Raw genomic sequence first — 22,880 nt, forward strand, 5'->3', positions numbered from 1 at the left:
TATATATTGGAGAACATCACATTTGGCTCTCGGATGCAGTTACTGGGTTGCAGGCAGGCAGGCAGCTGTTTTTATTTCTCATCCTTTGATTGGAAATCTGACTCCTGTAGGCTTCAGAGTTGAGCAACTTCTTGCAATCAATGTTGTGATAATTTATGAGGTGAATGGGATGCACTGGGGAACATCCTGTCCATTTGCTTGAGTCTGGAGAGTTTGGATTTGAATTGTTGGTGGTTTTTTGAATTTTCTCTGTTGGCAGGAGATATTATGTTGGCTAAGTTTAGTGAATCACTTGCATAGGTAATTAACTTTGCAAGAAGCATGACTCCAGACTCGTTAATCATCTGTTGCAGAGGCTTTATTTTTAAGTGTTCATAAAGCTGTTGCCTGGGTATTGTATGGAGAAAACAAAGTTTACTGTTCAGCCATATAAGAACCCAATACTCTAGGGCAAGGAATTTCTTGATGGTAACTCGAGGAGCACCATACCAGATTTCAGAGGCATAAGACAGAATGGGAAAGATGCATCTCTGAACATGGTTTATGACTCCTTTTTTATCTTGAATTGCTGCTGTCTCTTGCTTGATTAGCCATTTTACTTTTTGAATTTTTTTAGCAACATATACATAATGAGAATTAAAGGAAAGATTTTTGTCAAAAACAACTCCTGGGTCTTTGTCAGCACATACATTTGGAATTGAAACATCAGCAATTTAAATTTCTGTGTGGTTTGGTTGTTTCTTTAAGGAATAAGTTATTTGAGCAGATTTGTTTGCATTTATAGTTAGATTGAGATTCTTCAGATACTTGATGATTCCGCACATCTGTAAATTTGCATCATGGCTAATCTTGGAAAATACCATCGCAGGATTTGGAAATAATAAACAACTTTAAATCATCGGCATAAGCCAACAGATTTGGATTTTCATGTAGAAGTGGTTGTAGAGATGCCGAAAATATAGTACTGGAGAGAGAACACCTCCTTGAGGAATGCCTGTTGTGGTTGTGACGAGAATATTATCGGTACTAGTGGGGAAGAGGAGATTTCTGTGATTTAGGCTGTACTGTAGATAGGAAATAACCATTGTTGTCAATGAGGAAATGATTTTTTAGTATTTCAATGGCTTTCTTGTGATCACTGTTGTTGAAAGCACCTTTGATGTCTAAGTAAAAAACATTGCATCGTGCTTTATCCTGAAACGCAGTTTGGATGCACACAATGGTGTCAGCTAGGCTTGTTGTTGTGGAGCATCCTCTAGGACCAAAATGCATGTTGACAGGTGACAGGTGCATTAGCGAAGATTGCATTCTGAAGATATAGTAGCATGATCTTATCAATAATTTTAGCGATTATTGACAATATAGCAATTGGATGATAGCTTATATGATTATTATTAATAGCTTGTTTTGGAATCAGGGTAATTCTAAAAGTCTTCCATAGTCTTGAAGGAATGGCTGGGAAATGCACCTGGAAATAATATGAACTAAAGAATCAATGACGAATGCACTGGACATTTTAATAATAAAACTAGGGATGCCATCAGGGCCTTCACTACTATCAATTTGTAATTGGTTAATAATTTTCTGAACTGTATTCTTGTTTACAAGTTGGTTGATTAGCAGGGCTTGACTAGGAAGCATTTCATGTTGCATGCTCTTTGTGTGTTTATAAGAACTGAATTCTTTAAATCTGTTTTGCATATTTTCAGTGCAGATGTCAAAATTGCATGTTTCCATATTGAATTTTATCCATTCCAAAGCCTGATCATGCTGCAAGGTAGCTCTTGTTTTTGAAGAAAGTGCTCTTTTATTATGCTTGAGCCTGAACATTAAATAATTTTTGTATGCTGAATTTTTTTGAGCTGAAACAATGCACTGCTCTTTTTATACTTTATGTAAGCTGATGAAGTGCTGTACTTGTTCCACTGCCTGTGGCATTTTTGCTTCCTTTTAAAGTATGGTTTTAGATGGGATTTGAACCACGGTGTCTTAGGAATTTGGATACCAACTCTGTTTTTAATCGATTCAACCATTTTATTAATAGAAATGTGGCATCCTGAGTAGATATATTTTTCAGAGAATCCCATAATATTTCAAGAGCTGCAAAAACTTTTCTTTCTGAAGGAATTTAGATGATATTCTTCTGGTGATTTCCAGGCGGGCGAGGATTCCCACAGCAAATTGCTACTTGCAGTTCTATACTTTTGTGGTCAGCTCTAAATGTATTGTTTTTTTTTGTTGCTAAGTTTTTCTTGAAGTTGAAATTAGAGTAAACAAGGTCAAGCGCTTGATTACCTCTTGTAACAGGGACGTTGATTTTTTTTAGCTCCTAGAACTAATGAGTCATCGGACAGCAACTTCATTTGTAAATTTTATTTGTGCAGTGGGAGATTAAAGTCGCCCATTATAATTACATTAGATTGAGACTTATGAACAGTGGTGGTCCGGGTTATTACTTCATTAATAATATCATCAGGCAGAATATAAATATTATATATTTGAAGCGGTGAATCTTTAACTTGGATCAGAAGGGAAATTCCTTCAAAGTTGTAGGAACAGGTGTTGTAGGTGTTAATAACTTTAATGTTAGATTTTAAAATAATTGCTGATCCTCCACTTCTTCAATTAATCCTAGATGTCATGTATGGCATATAGTTGAGATTTTTCGGCAGTAGGAAAACATCCTGAAGGGGTTCCTGCATCCATGTTTCAACTAAACAAATTTTCATGAGATTCTTCAACCAAAAGTGCTATAAACGTAGACAATTTATTTTTTACACTTCTTACATTCTGAAGAAAAATGCTGAGATGAACATAGGTGTTAGAAGGATGTTTGCAAGTATTAGGAGGAAGGATAAATGATGGACTGTGATGCGAACCCGGACTGGTATTCTCTAGCTACGCAGACAATTCAACAGATTGAGAGTTAGATATTAACTTCTCACTAGAGTTGTTGACAGAACCTAGAATAGATCCATAAAATGGCATGATGAGTAGACCATTCGGCCAGATATCAGGATTTATATACTATTGAAGGTCACAATCCTTTAGCTCAATTCTGAAGGATGCATATGTGGGATGTTTGGTTTTTATCTTGAAAGCACTACCCGGAATTTCTAGCTCTAATAGTAGCTGATCCATCTGTTGGGAGCTAGTATTGGGAGCTAATCTGCTAGCAAAAATATTATTACTTCTAAACATCGGAGGATTTCTAATTTTAATACAAGACTGCATATTTCTTGTTCGTATTTTAATCAAAGAATCATTAAAAGTCCTTTCCATTCCTTTCTGGAAATATTCAACTTTTGCATAATCTGTTGTCACTTAGTTTTGATGTCCCAGTTGTAATTTTTTTAGGATAAAACTAATTTTTGGTGATTGCATGGCATGGCATGGCCAAACCCCGGTGAAGGGACAGTAATCTCCAAAATGATGGAAATGGAATCATTTTAGAGTTAATTAGAAGCATATGATACACGTGATCCATTGACATAATGGCTGCCAGTTATGTAGCTTAAAAGCTTTGATAGCTACATGTTATGAGATATAGTTAGTTACACAATGTTTGTTTTTTAATGAATTTGAGAGAGAAGGAAGGAAGGAATTGGATTTTGTTGATATAAATAACATGAATGAGCCATTGTTTTAATGGTTATAATCTATGGTAATGTGATCAAAGCTATAATCATAACTGTTTGTTTAGGGGTGTGCAATTTCCTTGGATATACAGTAGGCCCTCAATTTAACAGACTAACTGGGGGAAGGGGTGTCTGCTATTGCCTATAGTCCATTAAATCGAATGTATTTTAAAAACATATATTAATAACAAACTTACAATGTACGGGATGTATTAAAATGTTATTATAATGTATAAGTATGAACAAAATATTATTATAATGTACATTGAGTAATTTATACATGCCACTAAAACATCGTTAAAAATATAAAAATAAATTTACAACAGGAACCAAACTTTATTTTAATTAAACATGTCAAAAATTATACAGTGTAATTAATGGAGTGTTTCTACAACTTTTATTTATTTATTTTTTTTTTTAAAACTCTCACAAAATTGTTTTCAATGTGAACATTAGTTTTTTCAATTAAATCCATTTTAGAGGGGAAAAAATTCTTTAAAATTCTTAAACTCCATTGAATTAAAAACACAAAAAAAGTTAAAAAAAGATACATTATATTTAATATTAACATTAACTTAATTGAAAGAATCAACTGTCATATGGAGGGAGAGGTGTTAATTCCGGGCTGGTAGAGGGTTCTGGTGAAACATTTCCAGTTGATGAAGTGGTCTTGAAGAAATCATCAAGCTTCAGTTGCCTTACACTTTGGTGCTGCTTCCTTATTACTGTAGATCGAAACTCTCTAAAATGTTCATAATAAGGAAGCACATCAGGGTCCGATGATGAGTCAATATAATGCATGATGTCATCCATACATTGCCTTATAACAGACAATTTAGGATGAGGTGCAACTGATTCTTCATCTTTGCCATCATCATCATCCTCTTGTTCTCCATGAAGAAAAGTTCCCGCAATCTGTACCTCAGAAAATATTTGATAGCCTGATCATCTTCATCAATTTTGAGCCACTGTTGAACATCGTTGTCAGCTGCATTTTTGTTGCTGGCCCTCAGAAGAGTGTCCCAAAAATTAGATGCCTCGACTCCCTCAAAGTCTATTTCAGATTCTATGTTGTACAACTTCTTCCAAGCATTGGCCAAGGTAGTAATCTTCATATCTTTCCACACAGATACTAAGCTGAAGATAGCAGATCTGATGTTGTATGCATGTAAATTTTACAGTGTCCTGGTGCCTCTTATATCCTTTTCTGTTTCTTCCAAGGTGCCTCCGTAGCCGGGTGGGCAGGAGCAGCAGTGCATAGCACACGCTTCTTGATTAGACTGGGGTTTGAGCCCATGACCACCTCATATCCCGCAGCAATATGGCCTTAGTTGCTAATGCTCCTAAAAACCAAATAACAAACTAACAAGCCTCTTCCAAAAACCTTTTCTTATACAACTTCTTACAAGCAACGATTACACCCTGATCTGTCGGCTGTATCAGTGAAGTAGTGTTAGGAGGCAGAAAAACACATTTAATTCTCCCATTCCTGCTAAGTAACCTCTCAGCATTAGGGTGAGCAGGTGCATTTTCCTTTAGGACAGAAATTTTTTGTCCATTAAATCCGAAGTCCGTTAAATCGAGGGGCTGCTGTAACTAGATATTTCATGAAATGCGATTTAAAGTTAATATGACATGAAAATTAGTGCTGAGCTAAGAAGTTTAAATAAACTTAATTTTAAATGCCCAGATGTGTTATATAACAGTAACATAACCACAGCACACATATTTCAAAGCCTAATTTAATAATGTCAAGAAAACTGAAGATAATCCCTTATTTTCCACTTTAATGAAGAGCAAATATTAAGTTATTATGGTATGAAAGAGAAGAAAAACCATCAAAAGAAACAGTATAATAAGAAAATTATTATATATAACTGTGGCATGCGCTGTGAACTGGAAATATTTACTGAACTCATATAATTTGCATCTGTTTTAAAAAATGTGTTGAATTACTCGTGTTTTATTTGAAATGCAATATTGTTTTCCGTTAAGCATTGATGAGTTAACAGAAATACTGAACTTGGCAATTTTGTTGGGAAATATTCCATATGTAGGTTACTCTATTTGCCCTTAACCTTAGTTAAGGGCAAATAGAGTAACTGTAATAATAGTCTTCACTATTAGGGAAGTGTTACTTCTTCAAAATACCAAAGTAGGTAACTCATAGGGTTTCACAGCGTGGGATGCTAAAATAAGAATATACTTCGCTATTTTGCTTTCATTGAAATTTGCCACATATAGACCTGGTGCTATAATAAGAATCTACTTTGCTATTTTGCTTTCATTGAAATTTATCACATATAGACCTGGTGCCTTTGCTGTCCTAAACTGTTTAATTATACAAAGTTAAGAAAGTCAAATTCTGCTGAAATGACCTTTTGTAGCTCTTTATTAAATAAAAATAAATCCACCATCCTGCTTTTGTCTGTGTTCCTCTCCTTTTTTTTTTTTTTTTTTTTTTTTTTTATGAAAAAGTGGTTCCTATCCCTTAATTTTTGTTCTGAAATAATTAGGGAATCCTGCCTAGCTTAGCTATTAGTTATAGCTAATAATTAGGTTGGCAACCTGGATAGAAACCTAATTAATAGCCCTATAGTAATCACTCTTTCTAAACTTGAAGATACACATACATTATTAAAATTAGAAAATTCAGAAGTAGACAAATTAATTTCTATTACATGACATTGCTTAATCAAAAAGTTAAAAAGTTCTTAATTTTATAATGCTTAACATTATCGATAAACTGCATAGCAGCATGAAGAAGCACAATTCAGTTTTTGTTACTACAATTTACATTGTTTTCAGCTATGAACCAGAACTCTTCCCAGGATTGATATACCGAATGGTGAAACCTAGAATAGTGTTGTTGATATTTGTGTCTGGAAAAGTTGTTTTAACAGGTAAGCCACTGTTATCATTTTAAAAATTTCATCTTTTCATGGTTTATGTTCTGTAATTAGTATTTACAGTTATAGCAATTGAATTTCATTTAATATTTTAACACAGATATGCTTTAAACAAAGATGGTTTCACCTTTGGGTTATCAGAAAGAGGGAAATTTCTGCCTTTGTTTCTAGAGATGAAAATGTACAATACAAAAATAAATAAAACAGTATATCTCACCAATTCTGATAACTTCACATGATGAGATATATAACAGGTTGAATGTTTTCACTGTTCTGAACTTTGAAGTTATCACAATATCATCTATTACAAGTAAAAGAGTGGTTTCTGTCTTGCCTATTTTTTTTTTTTTTTTTGTGGGGCTGCAGGGGGTATACTTCTGGAATAAATAGAATAAATTTCCTATATTTTCTCATTTTTGTTGCAGCCATCATTTTGCTAAGAGCATGTCACATTATAGAGATAATTATGCTACATCATTTTAAATTAGAATAGTGGCTTTGCATACCTGTATTATGGTTAATTCATAAATAGAACAGTACCTTTTTTCTGTTCACCCATCCTCCCCTTTTTTATTCCTGGAAATTATGACATTGAAAACTTTTATTATGGATGCAATTTTTCAGCCAAATTTCAGTAAAGAAAAATCTTAAAGTTGACACGGGAGAATTGTTTACTTGAACTATATTTTAAAAATTAAGAGAGATAAAAACTTACCTTATCCAAATGAAGGTATAGCCCCTGCTTGTGACATACAGTTAGGTTTCAGTTTTTTTGTTTTTTTTTCCCAGACTTGATTTATAATGGAGTCTTATATGCTTGAGGATCCTTTTAAAGGAAGTAGTTACAAAAACAGCCTAAGAACAAATCTGCAAATAGACAGTTCTCTATGATGTGCATTCTTGTGAGACTGTGTATTTCACCTAGGATATAAATGTTATATTAGATTTCATCTAAAATAATGATGGATCATGGATCATAGTATATCAGTGGCCCATAATATTTTGTATTTGATATTATATTATGCCTATGTTACTTGTGAAAAAAAAAAAAATAAATAAATAATCTTGTAAAGTCGATGATACAGGGTCTTCCCAAAAAGATGCTTCAAATTTATTATTTTTTTATTATTATTTTTTAATAACTCCAGACATGAAACATAGTAGAACCTATGGTATGTACAGTGTATGAGTTGAACTTGTTGATATTGAGAATGAAGTCTGTAGATGTGTAATTTTCAGGAAATAACACGAGGGTAAGTCCTTCCAATGAACACAAGTAGAAAGGATGAATGAGGAAAAGTTAGTTCTCTGAGTTTGGAGTTGGTAATGGTTTGAAAGAGTGATAGAAGTACAGATACTATTCAGAAGAAAGATGCATGGAAAAATGGCTGGAGGAAAACATACAGCAGAAACTGAATGTCTATGCAATAGAGAATGGAAGGAGTTTTTAAGAGACAGGTTATTAATTAATCTGACTGTTCTCTTTTGGATAGTTGAAAGAAACTTTTGAGAGAGATTTTGGAGACTGTCCAGATGTGGGAACAATATTCCATGGTAGGACAAATTTCAGATTTGTACACAGTCAGTAGCTGTTTATAAGAAAATAAGTTTTTTGGTGCTGAGGAAGCAATTTTTGTGATATGCTTATGCCAAGACAGAAATTAGAAGTCAGGGTAATGCCCAATAAAGATATGTGATCTTGTGTAGAAACCTAAGTATTACTGAAGATGAGCATGAGAGCAGCAGGCTCTTTTTTTGAAAAAAGTAAAACAGGACTGAATTTTAGAAGCCTTGAAGTTAAATAAGTTTCTTTTACCCCACTGAAGAATTACCTTGAGATTGTCATTTAAGAAATTGGTGATGGATATTCAAAAAGTTGAAGTTTGTGCATTGCATGGTTTCACATGCTGGAAAGTGGAATTTAGTATAGTCATTGGCAGAACCCATTGGCGGACCAATAATGAATGGAAGAAGATAATTAATATACAAGAGGAAAATAGTGAGAAAATGATATGAACCTTGAGGAACAACAGCATTAAGTGGGAAGTTAGAAGGCAGAGTCATCTACCATCACCTTTAGTGAGCAGTTGGAGAGAAAAACCAAAAGATGGAAACTTGTTTAGAAGACCTTCATGGCAATTGTGAACAAAAGCCTTGATAATGCTAGGAGCAACTGCTTAAATTTCTTCAAACTTTTTCATTGAATTTGTCCAAAGATGAGTAATATAAGTCAAGATATCATCTGTGGATCAACACTGATGGAATCCATATTAGCAATCATTGATCACATGGAAGGTTTTGAGATAGTATAAGAGTTGCCAGTTGATGGATTTCTCTGTTACTTAGAAACGAGTTCAGGTATATGCAATGGGATGATAATTGGAAGGGAAAGATTGAATCCTTTTCAGGAACTAGCTGGATATAAGCAAATTTCCATGCAGTAGAGAAAATGCCAGTGGAATAAGAAGGTATAAAAAGATAACACAAAACAGGAATAAGCTCAGAGTATAGGATTTGGCAACAAGTGAAGAAACGCCATCAGTACCGGGAGATTTCTTGGCATCAAGATTGTTTGGGATTTTCCCTAATGTCATTTTGTAAAAAGACCGTGTTAGGCATTGAGTGGAGTATATGTGGTATGTTTGTTTGTTTGGTATTTGGCAAAAAGTCAGATTTATCTTTAATGATAATGCAATAGAACCATAAGGATGTATCAGAGATGAAAGTAAGGATAGACAGATATTGGGGCCATAGATTAGCACTTAACTACGTTTTGGACAATAAGCATATTTCTTACTCTTGCTTGTTCAAACTCAAATTTGGATTTATTTATTTTTTTTATGTAAACCCCAAACACGAGAGGTATTAGAACCTATAATACTTAGTACCATGTTTGGGTTGGAGATTGAGAAGACAAAAGAAGATATTTGTTGACGGACTTGAACCTCTGTAGACTAATTTTCAGGAAATACGTATGAAGGAAGGTTGTTCCAGAAAACGTCAGTTGAATGAATAAACGAGGAAGATGAAAAGTTGGTTCTGTGAGTTTGAAGTTGGACAGTAAATGGATGTTGGCTGGTGGTGGCACGTGTTTGGACTGTTTTGAAAGAGAGAGCAGGAATTACAGAAGCCAATTCAGAAGAACAGTGCCCATGGAAGTATCTGTAGAAGAGGCATGCAGCAGAAACAGTACGTTTATGAGACAGCAAGTGGAGAGACTCTGTTAGAGATGAATCATTAATTAACCTAACTGTCCTCTTCTGAATGGAATCAAGAAGCCTGAGAGAGGTTTTGGGTGCACCACCACAGATGTGTGAACAATATTGCATGGCAGGGCAGATTTGTGATTTATACAGAGTGAGCAGCTGTTTGGAAGAAAAGTAATGCTGAGAGCGAAAGAGAAAACAAAGTTTTTTAGATGCAGAGGAAGCAATATTTGTAATGTGCTTGTGCCAAGAGAGATTAGAAGTCAGGGTAATCCCCAAAAGAGAGGTATCATTTTGCCTAGAAATCGGAGTGTCACAAAAGATAAGCATAGGAGCAGAAGAATCCTTTTTGCGTGATATAAGACAAGACTGAGTTTTAGAAGGGTTGAAATCAAATAAGTTGTCTTTGCCCTACTGGAGAATTACCTGTAGATCGGCATTTAAGGAATTGGTAGCAGATTTTCGAGAAATTGAAGCTGATTGAGCAGAACAAGGTTTCTCAAAATGGAAAGTAGAATGCAATGTGCTATCATCGGCAAAACTATAGATAGGATTTCCAGTTAATGGAAGAAGGTCATTAATATACAAGAGGAAAAGAGTGGGAGAAATAACTGAACCTTGAGAGACACCAGCATTAGTGAAGAATTTAGAAGACAGAGAGCCATCTACCATCACCCTCAGTTAGCGATCAGAGAGAAAACTGGATAACCAATTACTAAAAAAAGTTGGCAAACCATAAGATGGAAGCTTGTTTAGAAGACCTTTATGCCAAACACGATCAAAAGCCTTTGAGATGTCAAGAGCAACTACTTGTGTTTCCTCGAACCTTTCCATTGAATTAGTCCATAAATGGGTAACACTGAATATCACCAGTGGATCGACACTGACGGAATCCATACTGGTGATCGTTGATCAGACTGAAGGTTTCTAGATAGTTTAAGAGTTGGCGGTTAATTGATTTCTCCATTACTTTAGAAAGAGTAGAAGTAATTACATTTGGGTTGATAATTGGATGGGAGGGATTTGTCACCCTTTTTAGGAACTGTCTGGATATGAGCAAATTTCCAAGCAGAAGAAAAAACACTTTTGGAATAAGAAAGTGAAAAAAGGCGGCAAAGAATAGGAGTAAGTTCAGGAGCACAGGTTTTGAGAACAAGTGGAGAAATACCATCGGGACCTGGAGCTTTCTTAGCATCAAGATTCCTCAAAATCCTTCTGACATCCTTTTGACGGAAGACCACAGGAGGCATTGAATGGAGTGTGTCGGGAATGGTGGGAGGTGTTTTACCAAGATCATTAATATGTGAGTTGGAAGAAAAATGGGATGCTAGCAGGTCAACTTTATCCTTGGCTGAAGTAACAACAGAACCATCTGGTTTGGACAGAGGTGGGAGCAGAGATTGGAAAAGGTTGTGGCCAATAGCTTTGGCAAGAGACCAGAATGCTCGGCTACCATTAGGGCAAAAAGCAAGTTTTCTACTCTTAGCCTGTTCAAACTCTTGTTCGGACTGATTAATAACTGCTTTACAATTGTTGCGAGCTTTGGTGTAGGCAGAAAATGAAACTGGAATATTAGAAACAAGCCAATTATGATATGCAACATTCTTCTGTTGAACAGCCTTAGCACATTTATTGGAAAATCAAGGTTTAGATAAAGGACGAGATTTTAAAGTGGAGTGTGGGATAAAGGATTCCATTCCTGCAAGAATAATTTCACTGACACGATCTGAGCAAACGTTGACATCAGAAGTTTTGAAACAGTAATCCGACCAAGGAAAAGAAGAAAAGAAGTCTTTTAGGTCATCCCATTTTGCATTCTTGTAATGCCAAACAACACAAGGTTGGGAATAGCAATGAGATAAAGGTTCCATTGGAGAAGAGACAATCACCAAATTGTGATCTGAAGTGCCTAAAGGACCTCTCACTTCAACCATGTACTTAGAAGGGTTGTTTGTGAGAAAAAGATCAAGCGTATTGGCTGTATGATTAGGTTATTCCGGTATTCTTGTAGGTAAATGGACAATCTGTGCAAGGTCATTAGTAATTGCAAAAGCCTCAGCATCTCGACCAGCTGGATTGGTGTGACTAGAAAACGGAAGCCAGCTGGAGTTGTGAACATTAAAATCACCAAGGAAAATTACCTCACTGTTAGGAAAGTTGGACTGGAGAAAGTCAAGTTGCAAAGAGAGGAAGTCAAACAGCTCTAAGTGATTAGTGGAATTGGGAGAACGGTAGAGACAACAGATGAATCTGACACAATGAGGTAGAGAGATTTTAAGCAAGAGAAGATCAAAGAGAGGAGATTCCAAAATGCCAAATCTCTGACAGGAATATCAGAACGGACATATGCATAAGTACCACCTTTGAGGCGAAAGGAATCATACAGCGAATAATTTGGGCATCTGAGATGAGCAGTAGTTGAATCAACCGATAACTGAGATTCTGTCAGAAAAAGTACATGGGGTTTGGCAGACTGCAAGTGGAAATGGACATCGTTGAGATTAGAATTGAGACCACGTATATTTGTGAAATGAATTAGGAAGTGCTTGATTAATAAGTGGATTAATTAATAACTCATTTAAAACTGTTGAGCTTTATTATAGGTAGAAAATGTAGATGGAGATTTGGATATAAGCCAATTGTGACATAAGTTCTTATCTTGAACAGCCTTATCACCTTTATTAAATAACCAAGATTTAGATAAAGGGTGAGATTTTAGAATTAATGAGTTACAAAGAATTTCATCTCCACAAGAATAATTTCACTGATGTGGTCTGAGCAAACATTAGGATTGGAGGATTTAAAACAATAGCCTGGCCAAGGAATAGAAGAATAGAAATGATGCAGATCATCTCATTTCACATTTGTTTGATGACAAAGACACAATGCTTGAGCATGGTCATGGGACAGAGGCTCGATTACAACAAAGTTTATCATCAATTTGTGATCTAAGGTACCTATAAAAACACTAATTAATTGTCTATTTTGAATGGCTGTTAGTAGGAAATAGATCAAAAGTGTTAGGCATGTGGTCCAGATTGTTTGATATTCTAGTAGGTAAATGAACAAATTTTGTAAGGTCATTAGTATTAGCAAAGGCCTCAACATCTTTACCATCTCGGTCAGTGCAATGAGAAAATTTAAGCCAGCTAGAGTTAACGAATGTGAAATCACCAAGAAATATTACTTTACTGTTAGGATTAAACTTTACCACTAGTTTACCGAAATTCTATTTTCAAAAAATGAAAGCAAGTTAGTGTTCTAAGTGATTTGTAGAGTTGGGAGAATGGTAACAAATTAATTGGAATGAATGGGTAAAGTGATTTTAAGGAGATTCCAGATTAAGAATTTTTTGACAAGTAATATCAGAGCAGACATTCACAAGCACCACCTCTAAAGTGAAGGGAATCAATGAGCATATATAAGGGGAGGTTGAAAAGTTTCTAGTTTCTCATAGAAGAAATGTTGGAAAGTTGTAAAAACCCATTTATTTTTCAACATAGTCCCCCCCCCCCCCCATATAAGTCAATACAGCCGACCGGGCTAGCCGGGTGGGTAAAGTGCCTGCCTGGCAACCCAAAGGTCGTGGGTTCGAATCCCGCCTCGGGCATGGATCAGAGTACTGCAAAAACCTTGGGAGGTGCATTATAGCCACAGAAGCCGATGCGCCAATAACTAACAAAAAAATAAAATAATAAGTCAATACACTTTTTGGCACAAACAACTAGCTTTCATAACCTGTTCAAATAAAATTCAGATTTTGACTGCCTCCACCACAGCATTGTCACTCTAAAATTTTTATCTTTTCAAGTTCTTTGAAAATTTGGAAATAGAAAATAGTCTGATGGAGCCAAATCTGATAAGTAGACTGGATGCTGTAATAGTTTGAAACCACAGTTATGTAGTGACAGCATTTGTGAGACAATGCACCAGGGCATTTTCTTACAAACAAAAATCTGTGATATATGATCTTGTGAGACAATGCACTGGTGCATTTCTTGATGCAAGTGACTCCTTTGGCCAATTTCCCGCTCTTCTTGAGCTTGAATTCCTTGTGGAAAAATATCAGTAGTTTAGAATAAATAGTTGGCATTGATAGTGGCACCTCATTCCGTGAAATCAACCATGATCACTCCTTCTGCATTATAGGAGATGGGATGCAGGAGTGATCCTGGCTGACTTCTGCACTCAGTACATTTTAGGAGGGGAAGAAGAGGGATGCTTCCATTGTTTTGATTGTTCTTTAGTTTCAGAGTCGAAGTGGAGCACCAATGTTTCGTCCACAATGACATACTACCTCCAAAACTGAGCTTCATTAGCTTCAAAATGCTGCACAATCTCTTGATAACACCTCACTCTTCTTATCTGATCACCACTTCTGATCCGCATTCAGTGCTTAAGGGATCCTCGAAGAAACCTTCATTGCTAAAACATTTAACAAATGTTGTTTCAATGTTATTCGCAAGATCAGGTCATAAATGGCATCCACATTTGCAGGTGTGGACACAATAAGAAGTCTCCTACTGTGTGGTGAAACTTCAACACTGTCTTGCCCATATGTAAATTCTGCAACCCAATTTTTGCCTGCAGCACGTGAAGGACAAGATTCAAATAACGTTTTCTGCATGCTTCATGACTTTCTTTTGGTCACATTCCCTTTAAATGAAGGCACTCTTTGATTGCATGATGCTTCATTCTCTCAACAGTTGCGCACGCACGCACGCACACACGCACGCGCGCGCACACACACACACACACACACACACACACACACAATTTTAAGCAGAGTGTTACCAAAAAAGAATATAGAAGAGACAAGTGAATAGGTGTAATGATAATTCATGATTACCTTAGTGTTCCTAAGACATACTTTATGGAAATAAGCATTAACACTGTAACAGTGAAAAGTTTTTCAGAATATATCTCCATGAGTTAAATGCCACACAAAGTTTGGAGCAATTGTAATGGCAAAGATATTTAAACTGTTCAAGCATCAGCACAGTATTGTATTATTACATAATTTGAGAAATAAATAATTGCATACGTACAGTGAAGATGGTTATCTACTTGGAAGATTTTGGAGATATCTTTGAATATTTGGTGAGACAAGGCCAAGAGAGAAAGGTGATAATATCAAAAATACTACTCTTACTAATTGGATCATTAAGTTGGAATGACAGAGGAATCCTAAAGTTAATACTAAGTGGCACTATTTGCAGAAATTGGTTAATCATGATATTAAAAAAATGGAATTTTATTTGAAACGCTGTCAAAAATTCTGTATTTTTTGACAGCTTTTCAAGATTTTTGCATTTTTATTTTTCTGTCTAAATTTAGTGAAGGATTATAATGTAATCTATAAAAATTGAGAATGTTTATATATGCCACATTAATACTAATCAGTTTAGTATTAATGCCGAATGATGCAAGCAAGCAAGCGAACTTCATTTGCCAAAAAAAACAATAATAAAATAAATTAAAAATAATAAAAAAATTTAAACAATTTTAATAATATAATAAATTGCTATTCCCATTCCCACAGGGTAATCATCCAATTTCACTTTGAATTTAGTCAGATTCACTGCCGCTGCCATGTTGAGAGGAAACTTATTCCAGTGTTTGACAATCTGCTGCTTGTAGGTAAACTCATAAGCCTATCTTAGGTTGTTTTTTGAGGTTTTATGTTCATGTTCCCTGGTTCTTGTCTCATTTACAAGGGAAAATAGTTCTTCCTCATTCAATTTAGCATCAGCAGAAGCATATGATGCAAGAAAGCAATCTTATACACCAAGTGAACAGAAATCATGGGATACCTACCTAGTAATGGGTAGGCCCACCTCGGATAATGGCAGTTACATTGCGAGGTGTTCAGTCCACTAGTTCACGAAAGCGTTCCACAGGTATTTCCATCCGTTCTTGCTGCACTGCTGTCCTAATTCCATTGCATTCCTGGGTGGAGGATCCAAAGCTCGAACAGACCTTTCTTAATTTTTAGAATTCTACATATCTCAAGGGAACAATTCAGTTTTTTCAAAAGTTTCTTCAGCTGTTAGCAATGTTGTTAATAATGGCAGTAATAGAAAAGAGAAAGATTGTATCAGAAAGGCTGAGAAGAAAAGAAAAGATCTTGAGTATGAGGCAACACTTAAAAATCCTGATATTGAAGAAAATAAAGTGATTATTAAAAAATTTGAAAATAATAAGTTAAAGGTTTCACAATTAAGAAAGGAAAGATACGAAAAACAAAAGACAACTTTTATATCACAAGACTACATGTAGTGGAAATAAGGAAGAAATGTTTGGTTTGTGAACACTGTCACAGGTGACAGAGCTGGATCGAAAGCATATATTCCATGGATTTATGGTGCCTCCGTAGCCAAGTTTGCAAGAGCAGCAGTGCGTAGCACACGCTTCTTGATTAGACCGGGGTTTGAGGCCATCACCACCAAATACGGAGGATGCAGAAAGGTCAGGGAATGACCACCGCATATCCCCGGAGCAATATGGTCTTAGTTGCTAATGCTCCTAAAAAAAAAAAAAAAATAACCATGAATTCATATGTATTCAAACGAAGGAGAATATAACTTCTTTTTTTAACAAACACAGTTTCTTGTGAAATTGTCTTTTAGTATGACAGTAAACAAAAGTCAAGGTCAAACATTATCTAAGGTTTGTGTTGACTTAACAACACCATGTTTTTTGAAGGCAGCTAAAAATCTCTTTGTATTAATGGAAAACGAATCAAGAATGCTGAAGAATGGGGTGTGGAGGGTTCTCCCCCCCCACTAAAAAATGGTAAAATATAAAAATGTATAATTCAGGTTCTTGTGACACAAGGTAGAAGGGAGCGAAGCAATTTTCTGAATTGTATTTGAAAATTTGTTGTTATGCAAATTTCCTGGAGAGGTTAAAAAAAAAAAAAAAAAAAGAAGCAAATAAGCTAATGATACCAATGAAAGCGAGTCCCACTGCCTTATTAACTTTGTCTAAGCCAGGTTAGAAAAACAGTGTTCAGACCCTTCTGCTGAAGCTTTTGAAATGCTCCTGACAGCCAAATGTAAACAGTAGGATCATTGTTATGAACAAAACTTTGACTCAACATTTCTAAATTGGGCAAAGTCTGTAACAGTATCGGTCACAAAGCAGTCAGAATCAACTGATGTTTAATAGAATATTCAAACAGAAATCTGCAGACAGAAAAATGTTAGTTAGCTGATGTTTAAAGACATGCTGTACTGGTAAACAATCCTGTGGATGATTTTTTTTTTTGGGTGATTTCCACTATAGGATTATTATTTACCAGTACTGTATTTTAGTATAAAATGTGTATTGTTCCAGGTGAAATTAAATTTTTAGTGCACTGTGGACTTTAAATAAAACCTCCTGCCTTTTCCAAAAAAAAAAACCTGTTTTTGCTTATTTTGATCCAAAAACCTCCTGTTTTCCTGTTGTTTGCAAATACCTGGTCTCCCATTTAAAGTCAAAGTTGGCAGCTATGAATATTTGTAGTATTGTAGTATATTTATTTGGCATCTTTTCAGTGTTGTTTTTTTTTCTTTTCTTCTTTTTCTTCTTCTCCCCCCCTCCCCTCCAGTTCGGGAAACAAAAAGCCAGGCAGAGCTATATCTGATGAATTGGTGATAGACTTACGTAATTCAGCATTTAACAAAAAAAAAAAAAAAAAAAAAACTACTAGTAGCAACAAACATGATGCATTATCATGGTGAAGCAACAAGTTTCTGCAGTTTCACTTCTCCTGTCTTTTTCTTTGAACCCCATCATAAAGGTGTCTTAGAACTTCAGTGTAGAATTCTTTGTTTGTTTCTCTGGAGTGCATTCATGGTGGACAACACCATCAAAAAGTATGCTGGATCACAATCAAAAAATATTAGCAACACGGCTTTCATTTTGCTGCACACTTGCCACTCATTTCTTTGATTTGTGAAGGGAGTCCTATGCTGGAATGGCTGCTTTTTGGTTTTAGGATCATACCCATAAACCTGTATTTCATCTTCAGTTATGATAACAATACAAAAATGCCTTGACATTAGTTGCATGTTGAGACAAATCGGATGCATCCAACTAGCTGGCAGTGTTCATGTTAATCAGAGAGAAACAGGTTTCTTCAGTGATTTCAAGAACAGTTAATCCTCAGTCATTTCATACCACCAAAGTTTGCACTTGAGACACTATTTTATCATTTATTGAAGTTGAGAGCTGTCCAAATTGTGGATCACTTTCAAATAGACACTGTACCCTCCTATTATGGTACCAATTCAAATAAACACTGTACCCTCTTATTATGGTGCCACACACAAGTTGAAAACTTGTGTGTGGCACCATAATAAGTGAAAGATTTCATCTTTCACTATAAGAAAGATTAGTGAAAGATTTCATTTTTCACTATCTTTCCATAATAAAATAATGTTTCACATGCACACATTGTTTACTGCACTCTGACATTTTGAAATATGAAGAGATGTAAAAATGTCTTCTTTATTGACTGACAGTAAGACTGCTGTGGGTGAGTGAACAGCTTGCTATGTAGAGGTAAGTATGATGATCTTTGTTGCAGTGTGCTCTTTTGTGTCAACTGTTTTTAATAATGGGATCAGCATTATAATTTTGCCATTTTATTTTCTCTAAAATCTGTGTAATTTCTAGAACAGGACATAATTATCAATTAGGTAATTGTTTTTTGTGAATGGATTTATTATAGTTTAGCTATTTATCATCAGTGCACTTGTAATACTATAGCTGTAAAACTAGTTCTGTATGGTAAATAAAATTCTCTGTTTTCAACTTTTTATAGGCATTTTAAAAAACTGTAAGATTATAAAACTATATAAATAACTGTATAATAATAATACAGTTTAAAGAGCTGTAACTGTATTATTAACAATATATTTTTCAATTTTTTACAGGGGCTAAAGTACGTGCAGAAATTTATGAGGCTTTTGAGAACATCTATCCCATATTAAAAGGATTCAAAAAGCAATGATTGCATCATATGAGTTTTTCATTCCATATTGTACATATTTCAGTCTGCATACAATTTTAGTTATTGGGCTCTAGCCTGATGACATAAATTATCATTGCTCAAGGCATATTTTTGTTCTATTTCAGAAGATTTATATTGACGACCAACTTCATTATGAGGAAGTATATATTCATATACTTTCACAAGCATAAACACTTGCATGAATGTATATACACACATTGATATGTATATATGCAACAGTTGGTATGCCCGGTTGTCATCAAGACAGGTAGTATGAATTGAAGAAATGAATTTAGTGATATGAAATAAATCATCGTCAGGTAATATTATGAAGTTTATTTTTTTTTTAAATTTACCAGCAATCGTTTGTGTCAACATAACATGAGCAGATATATTGAAACATCATATAGTATATTTATTTTCCATTTAATCTTTATTGCACCAAAATAATACAGATTTAATAAAGAAGCATACAAGTACATTGTGACCAAACATTTTAGACACTGTCCACAAATATTGTGTACTGTGCAGTAGCGGGTTAGAAGCTAGTATGTGTAATGGATCAAAACTTACAGACTTTCAGTGTGTGTGTGTTGGATGCCACATCAGTAGCCTCCTCTGCATGCAACTCATCTGAATCTATCAGAATCACTTGGTGAATGTTATTCAAAGATGGGAGAAAGACTGTAGATGATACCTCAACAAAAGAAAGGCCTGGACAGCCTCAGACTACTTCCACTAACCACTAATGTGGAATATATTTGACAAACCATAAAGAGTATTTTCTGAAAATGGCTTGTGCAAGAAGCATGGAGCTGATCCAAGAGGCCACAGAAACATCCATCAATATGTCAGTCATCCATAAGCTGCTGCATAGCCTTAAGTTCATTGTTAGGGCAGTAGTATCATGACTGCCCTAACAATGAGCCCAGTATCATGATCGCTAATACAAAAAATCACTTGGAGTGATTGTTCTTGACATTTTTAGAATTTTGCGTTTCATTGATATGTTTAGGTGTGGAGATTGGCAGAAAGCACTTCCTGCCAGAATTTATCATTTTGATCATGAAGTTTGGTATGGAGCTGTTTCAGGACTTAGGCTGTGGTTTCTTGGTAGCACCTGACCACAAAGTTATGCTTTGATGTTTTGGACAATTATCCACTATCTCACTACTATGTCTCACCCCATGGCCTGTCACCTTGCTACAACAATATCCCATGTTATAGTGAGGTGGTAGGACTGGTTTGTGGACAATCATTTTGAAAATTTGGACTGAGTGGCTCAGTCCCGAGGCCTCTTTTTGGGCTATATGATTGGGCTCTACACTATATGACCAAAGTATTTGGTCATATAATGTAGAGTACATGTCTGCTACAATCGCAAAATATACAAGTGTAGTTACAAATAATCCACTTAATGAGAAATTTATTGGGTGCTGTTACTTACACTCAGTGAACACTGAATTATGACTGCCTACCTAATACTGAGTTGAGGCACTTTTCGCACAGTCTCTCAACCCAGAAGATGTCTGTAGGGATCTGCAGCCATGCTATCTGCAAGGCTTTCCACAGTGTTGGAATAGATGGCTGCTTGTCCATATGTAGGCATCATCTATTCCAAAACATCCCATTGGTGTTCAGTTGAATTGAGGTCAGGTGAATTTGGAGACCATTCAAGATGGGTGATATCTTCACTGTTTTCCTCAAACCATTTGTGTACAGTGTGCGCCTGATGGCATAGTGTCTTATTGGAAGATCCCATTTCTGTCCAGGAAAATGCACCGTGGCAGGGTGCACATAGTCTCCTAAAAGTTGCCGGTAAACCTCTCCAATGAACCGTTGGTCCATATATACCAGAAGATCCTAGTTCTTGCTAACAAAAAATGCCCCATATTAAGCAACTACCACTACCTGCCTGGATAGTGGGCACTATGCACATTGGGTCCATTGACTTGTCTTCCTTATGCCTCACGCGAAGGCATCTGTTGGTGCGTTGCACCAGGTACTTGGACTCATCCGATGGTACACTTATTTCCAGTCCTCCAGTGTCAGACCAGCATGTTGTTGGCCCTACAGCATTTGCTGTCAATGATGATTGGCAGTAAGGAGAGAATCTCTTGGGTTGTCTGTTGTGGGACCCTATACGGTTCAGTGTGCATGTGCATCATAATTTGGGATATTGTTCTTGCATTCTCCATATTGTATTGGTGTCAGCTGTCACACCATGACCTGCTGTTGAGCCCATACAATGTGCTGCACCCTTCGCTCACCATGAACATCCGCCTTGCATAATCCTTTACAGTTCTGTTGATGGAAGTGTGGGGGGTGGGTTTTACCCATTTGACACCATTCTTTGTAGACCTTAATCACAGTGGGCCATGCGCAACCGACAAGACATACCACTTCCAATATGGAAGAACCAATGCATGAGCTCCCACAATTGTGCCCTTTTGAAACTCCATAATATCTTTACTACATCCTATAACTGCTGCTTTATCACTTTGACTTACATGACCAGATGCAAATTACCATTGCTGTAGCATACAAAGCTTTATACAGGGTGTCTCAAAAATATTGGTACAAACGTTTAGGGGAGGTAGGTAACATCTAAAGGAATGTGGATCGCATAGGAACCCATAACTGGAAACGTCACGGGAAAGTAGTGGCAGAGGCACAAGAAGCAGAAATGACACAAGACAGTAATTAGTGGCAAACATTTACACCTAATTCTGTTTTTGCACGAACTTTTTTTACACGAATTCAAAATAAATATTTCATTCTCTTTTTACGCGAATCATTTTGATTTAACACGATTTCTATGAATTTTTTTTGCCTAAATTCTAAGAATTTTTTTTTTTATTTGTGGCATATTAGTATCATTTCTATATTGCACGCACCAATATATTAGTGTGATTATTAGCTATTTATTAGTGTGATAAATAGCTAATAATAGCTGATAAATAGCTAATAATAGCTGATAAATAGCTAGTGTGTGCGTTTTGAAACGCGTGCTTTTGTTTACCAATGTGTACGTCTAGGTATCTATGAATCATCAACGTTTTTATTGAATTTGGTGCACATCTGCGGTATTCGTGCATTGTATCTTCGAAAGACATTTAGTAGTAAGCTCTATTTCAAAGTGAAAGAATCTTTAGTGAAATTTGTGCACATATAAATTTATTAATTTTGCCGATAGTCAATAAATTGTAAGTTTACAAATTTTTCATACTTTTTTTTATTAATTATAATTGAGATATTTTTTGGTAGCCCTTATATAATGTCGAATAATTCGCCTATTACCAAAATGAAAAGGAAAGCGATTTCTTTGGAACTTAAAATTCAAATTTTAGATCGTCTTGCAACTGGACAAGGGGCTACGTCTGTGGGAAAGCATTTTGGTGTACATGAAGCTACCGTAAGAACTATTAAGAAAAATGAAGCTGCAATTAGGAAGTCGTTATGTTCTGGAACAAAAGTAAGTGTTAATTCATCATCATATACAAGAGATATTGTCACGGAAAAAATGGAAAAGGCTCTGGTAATATGGACAGAAGATCAGTCACAAAAAAGACTACCAGTAGATGGAAATGCCATCAAGCAAACAGCACTAAGAATTTACAGACAGATTAAAGAAAAGGAGCCAAGCACTTCATCTCAGTTAAACAGAAAGTATGAATTTTCTGCGAGTGCAGGTTGGATGATAGGGTTTCTTAAAAGGAATGCTCTTCCTAATATAAAAATTAAAGGTGAAACTGCATCTGCAGATGAATCGGCCACTAAAGTATTCCCGCAGGAACTTGCAAAAATTATTGAAGATGGAGGATACACTCCTGATCAAGTGTGGAATGCAGATGAAACTGGTTTCTTCTGGAAACGAATGACGAACAAAACGTATGTAGCTAAATCGCAGAAAACTGCTGGTGGTTTTAAGGTAGCTAAGGATCGTGTGACCTTGTTATTTTCCTCCAACGCTTCAGGAGATCGTATGTTCAAACCACTGCTGGTAAATCAAGCCCTAAACCCACGTTCAATGAAAGGTGTAGATATCAATAAACTGCCTGTTCACTGGATGTCAAACAAGAAGGCCTGAGTGACCACTGCTATCTTTACAGAATGGTTCAACAAA

General features: G+C 35.7%; 1 protein-coding gene across 4 annotated transcripts in view; it reads left to right on the forward strand.

The window, feature by feature from the left end:
• Positions 1 to 19,018, forward strand: part of Tbp (TATA binding protein) — a 131,755-nt gene extending 112,737 nt beyond the window's left edge. For all 4 annotated transcript variants that reach the window (XM_090379829.1, XM_090379831.1, XM_090379830.1 and 1 more), the window contains 2 exons: positions 6,447 to 6,541; positions 18,678 to 19,018. In XM_090379829.1, the coding sequence (XP_090235955.1) occupies positions 6,447 to 6,541; positions 18,678 to 18,754 (172 nt within the window). In that variant the 3' untranslated portion in view covers positions 18,755 to 19,018. The remainder of the gene's footprint in view (positions 1 to 6,446; positions 6,542 to 18,677) is intronic.
• The last annotated feature ends 3,862 nt before the right edge of the window (positions 19,019 to 22,880 follow it).

This window comes from Mastigoproctus giganteus, chromosome 8, assembly GCF_048544385.1.
Source record: "Mastigoproctus giganteus isolate SK-2022 chromosome 8, ASM4854438v1, whole genome shotgun sequence".
NCBI classification, from domain to species: domain Eukaryota; kingdom Metazoa; phylum Arthropoda; class Arachnida; order Uropygi; family Thelyphonidae; genus Mastigoproctus; species Mastigoproctus giganteus.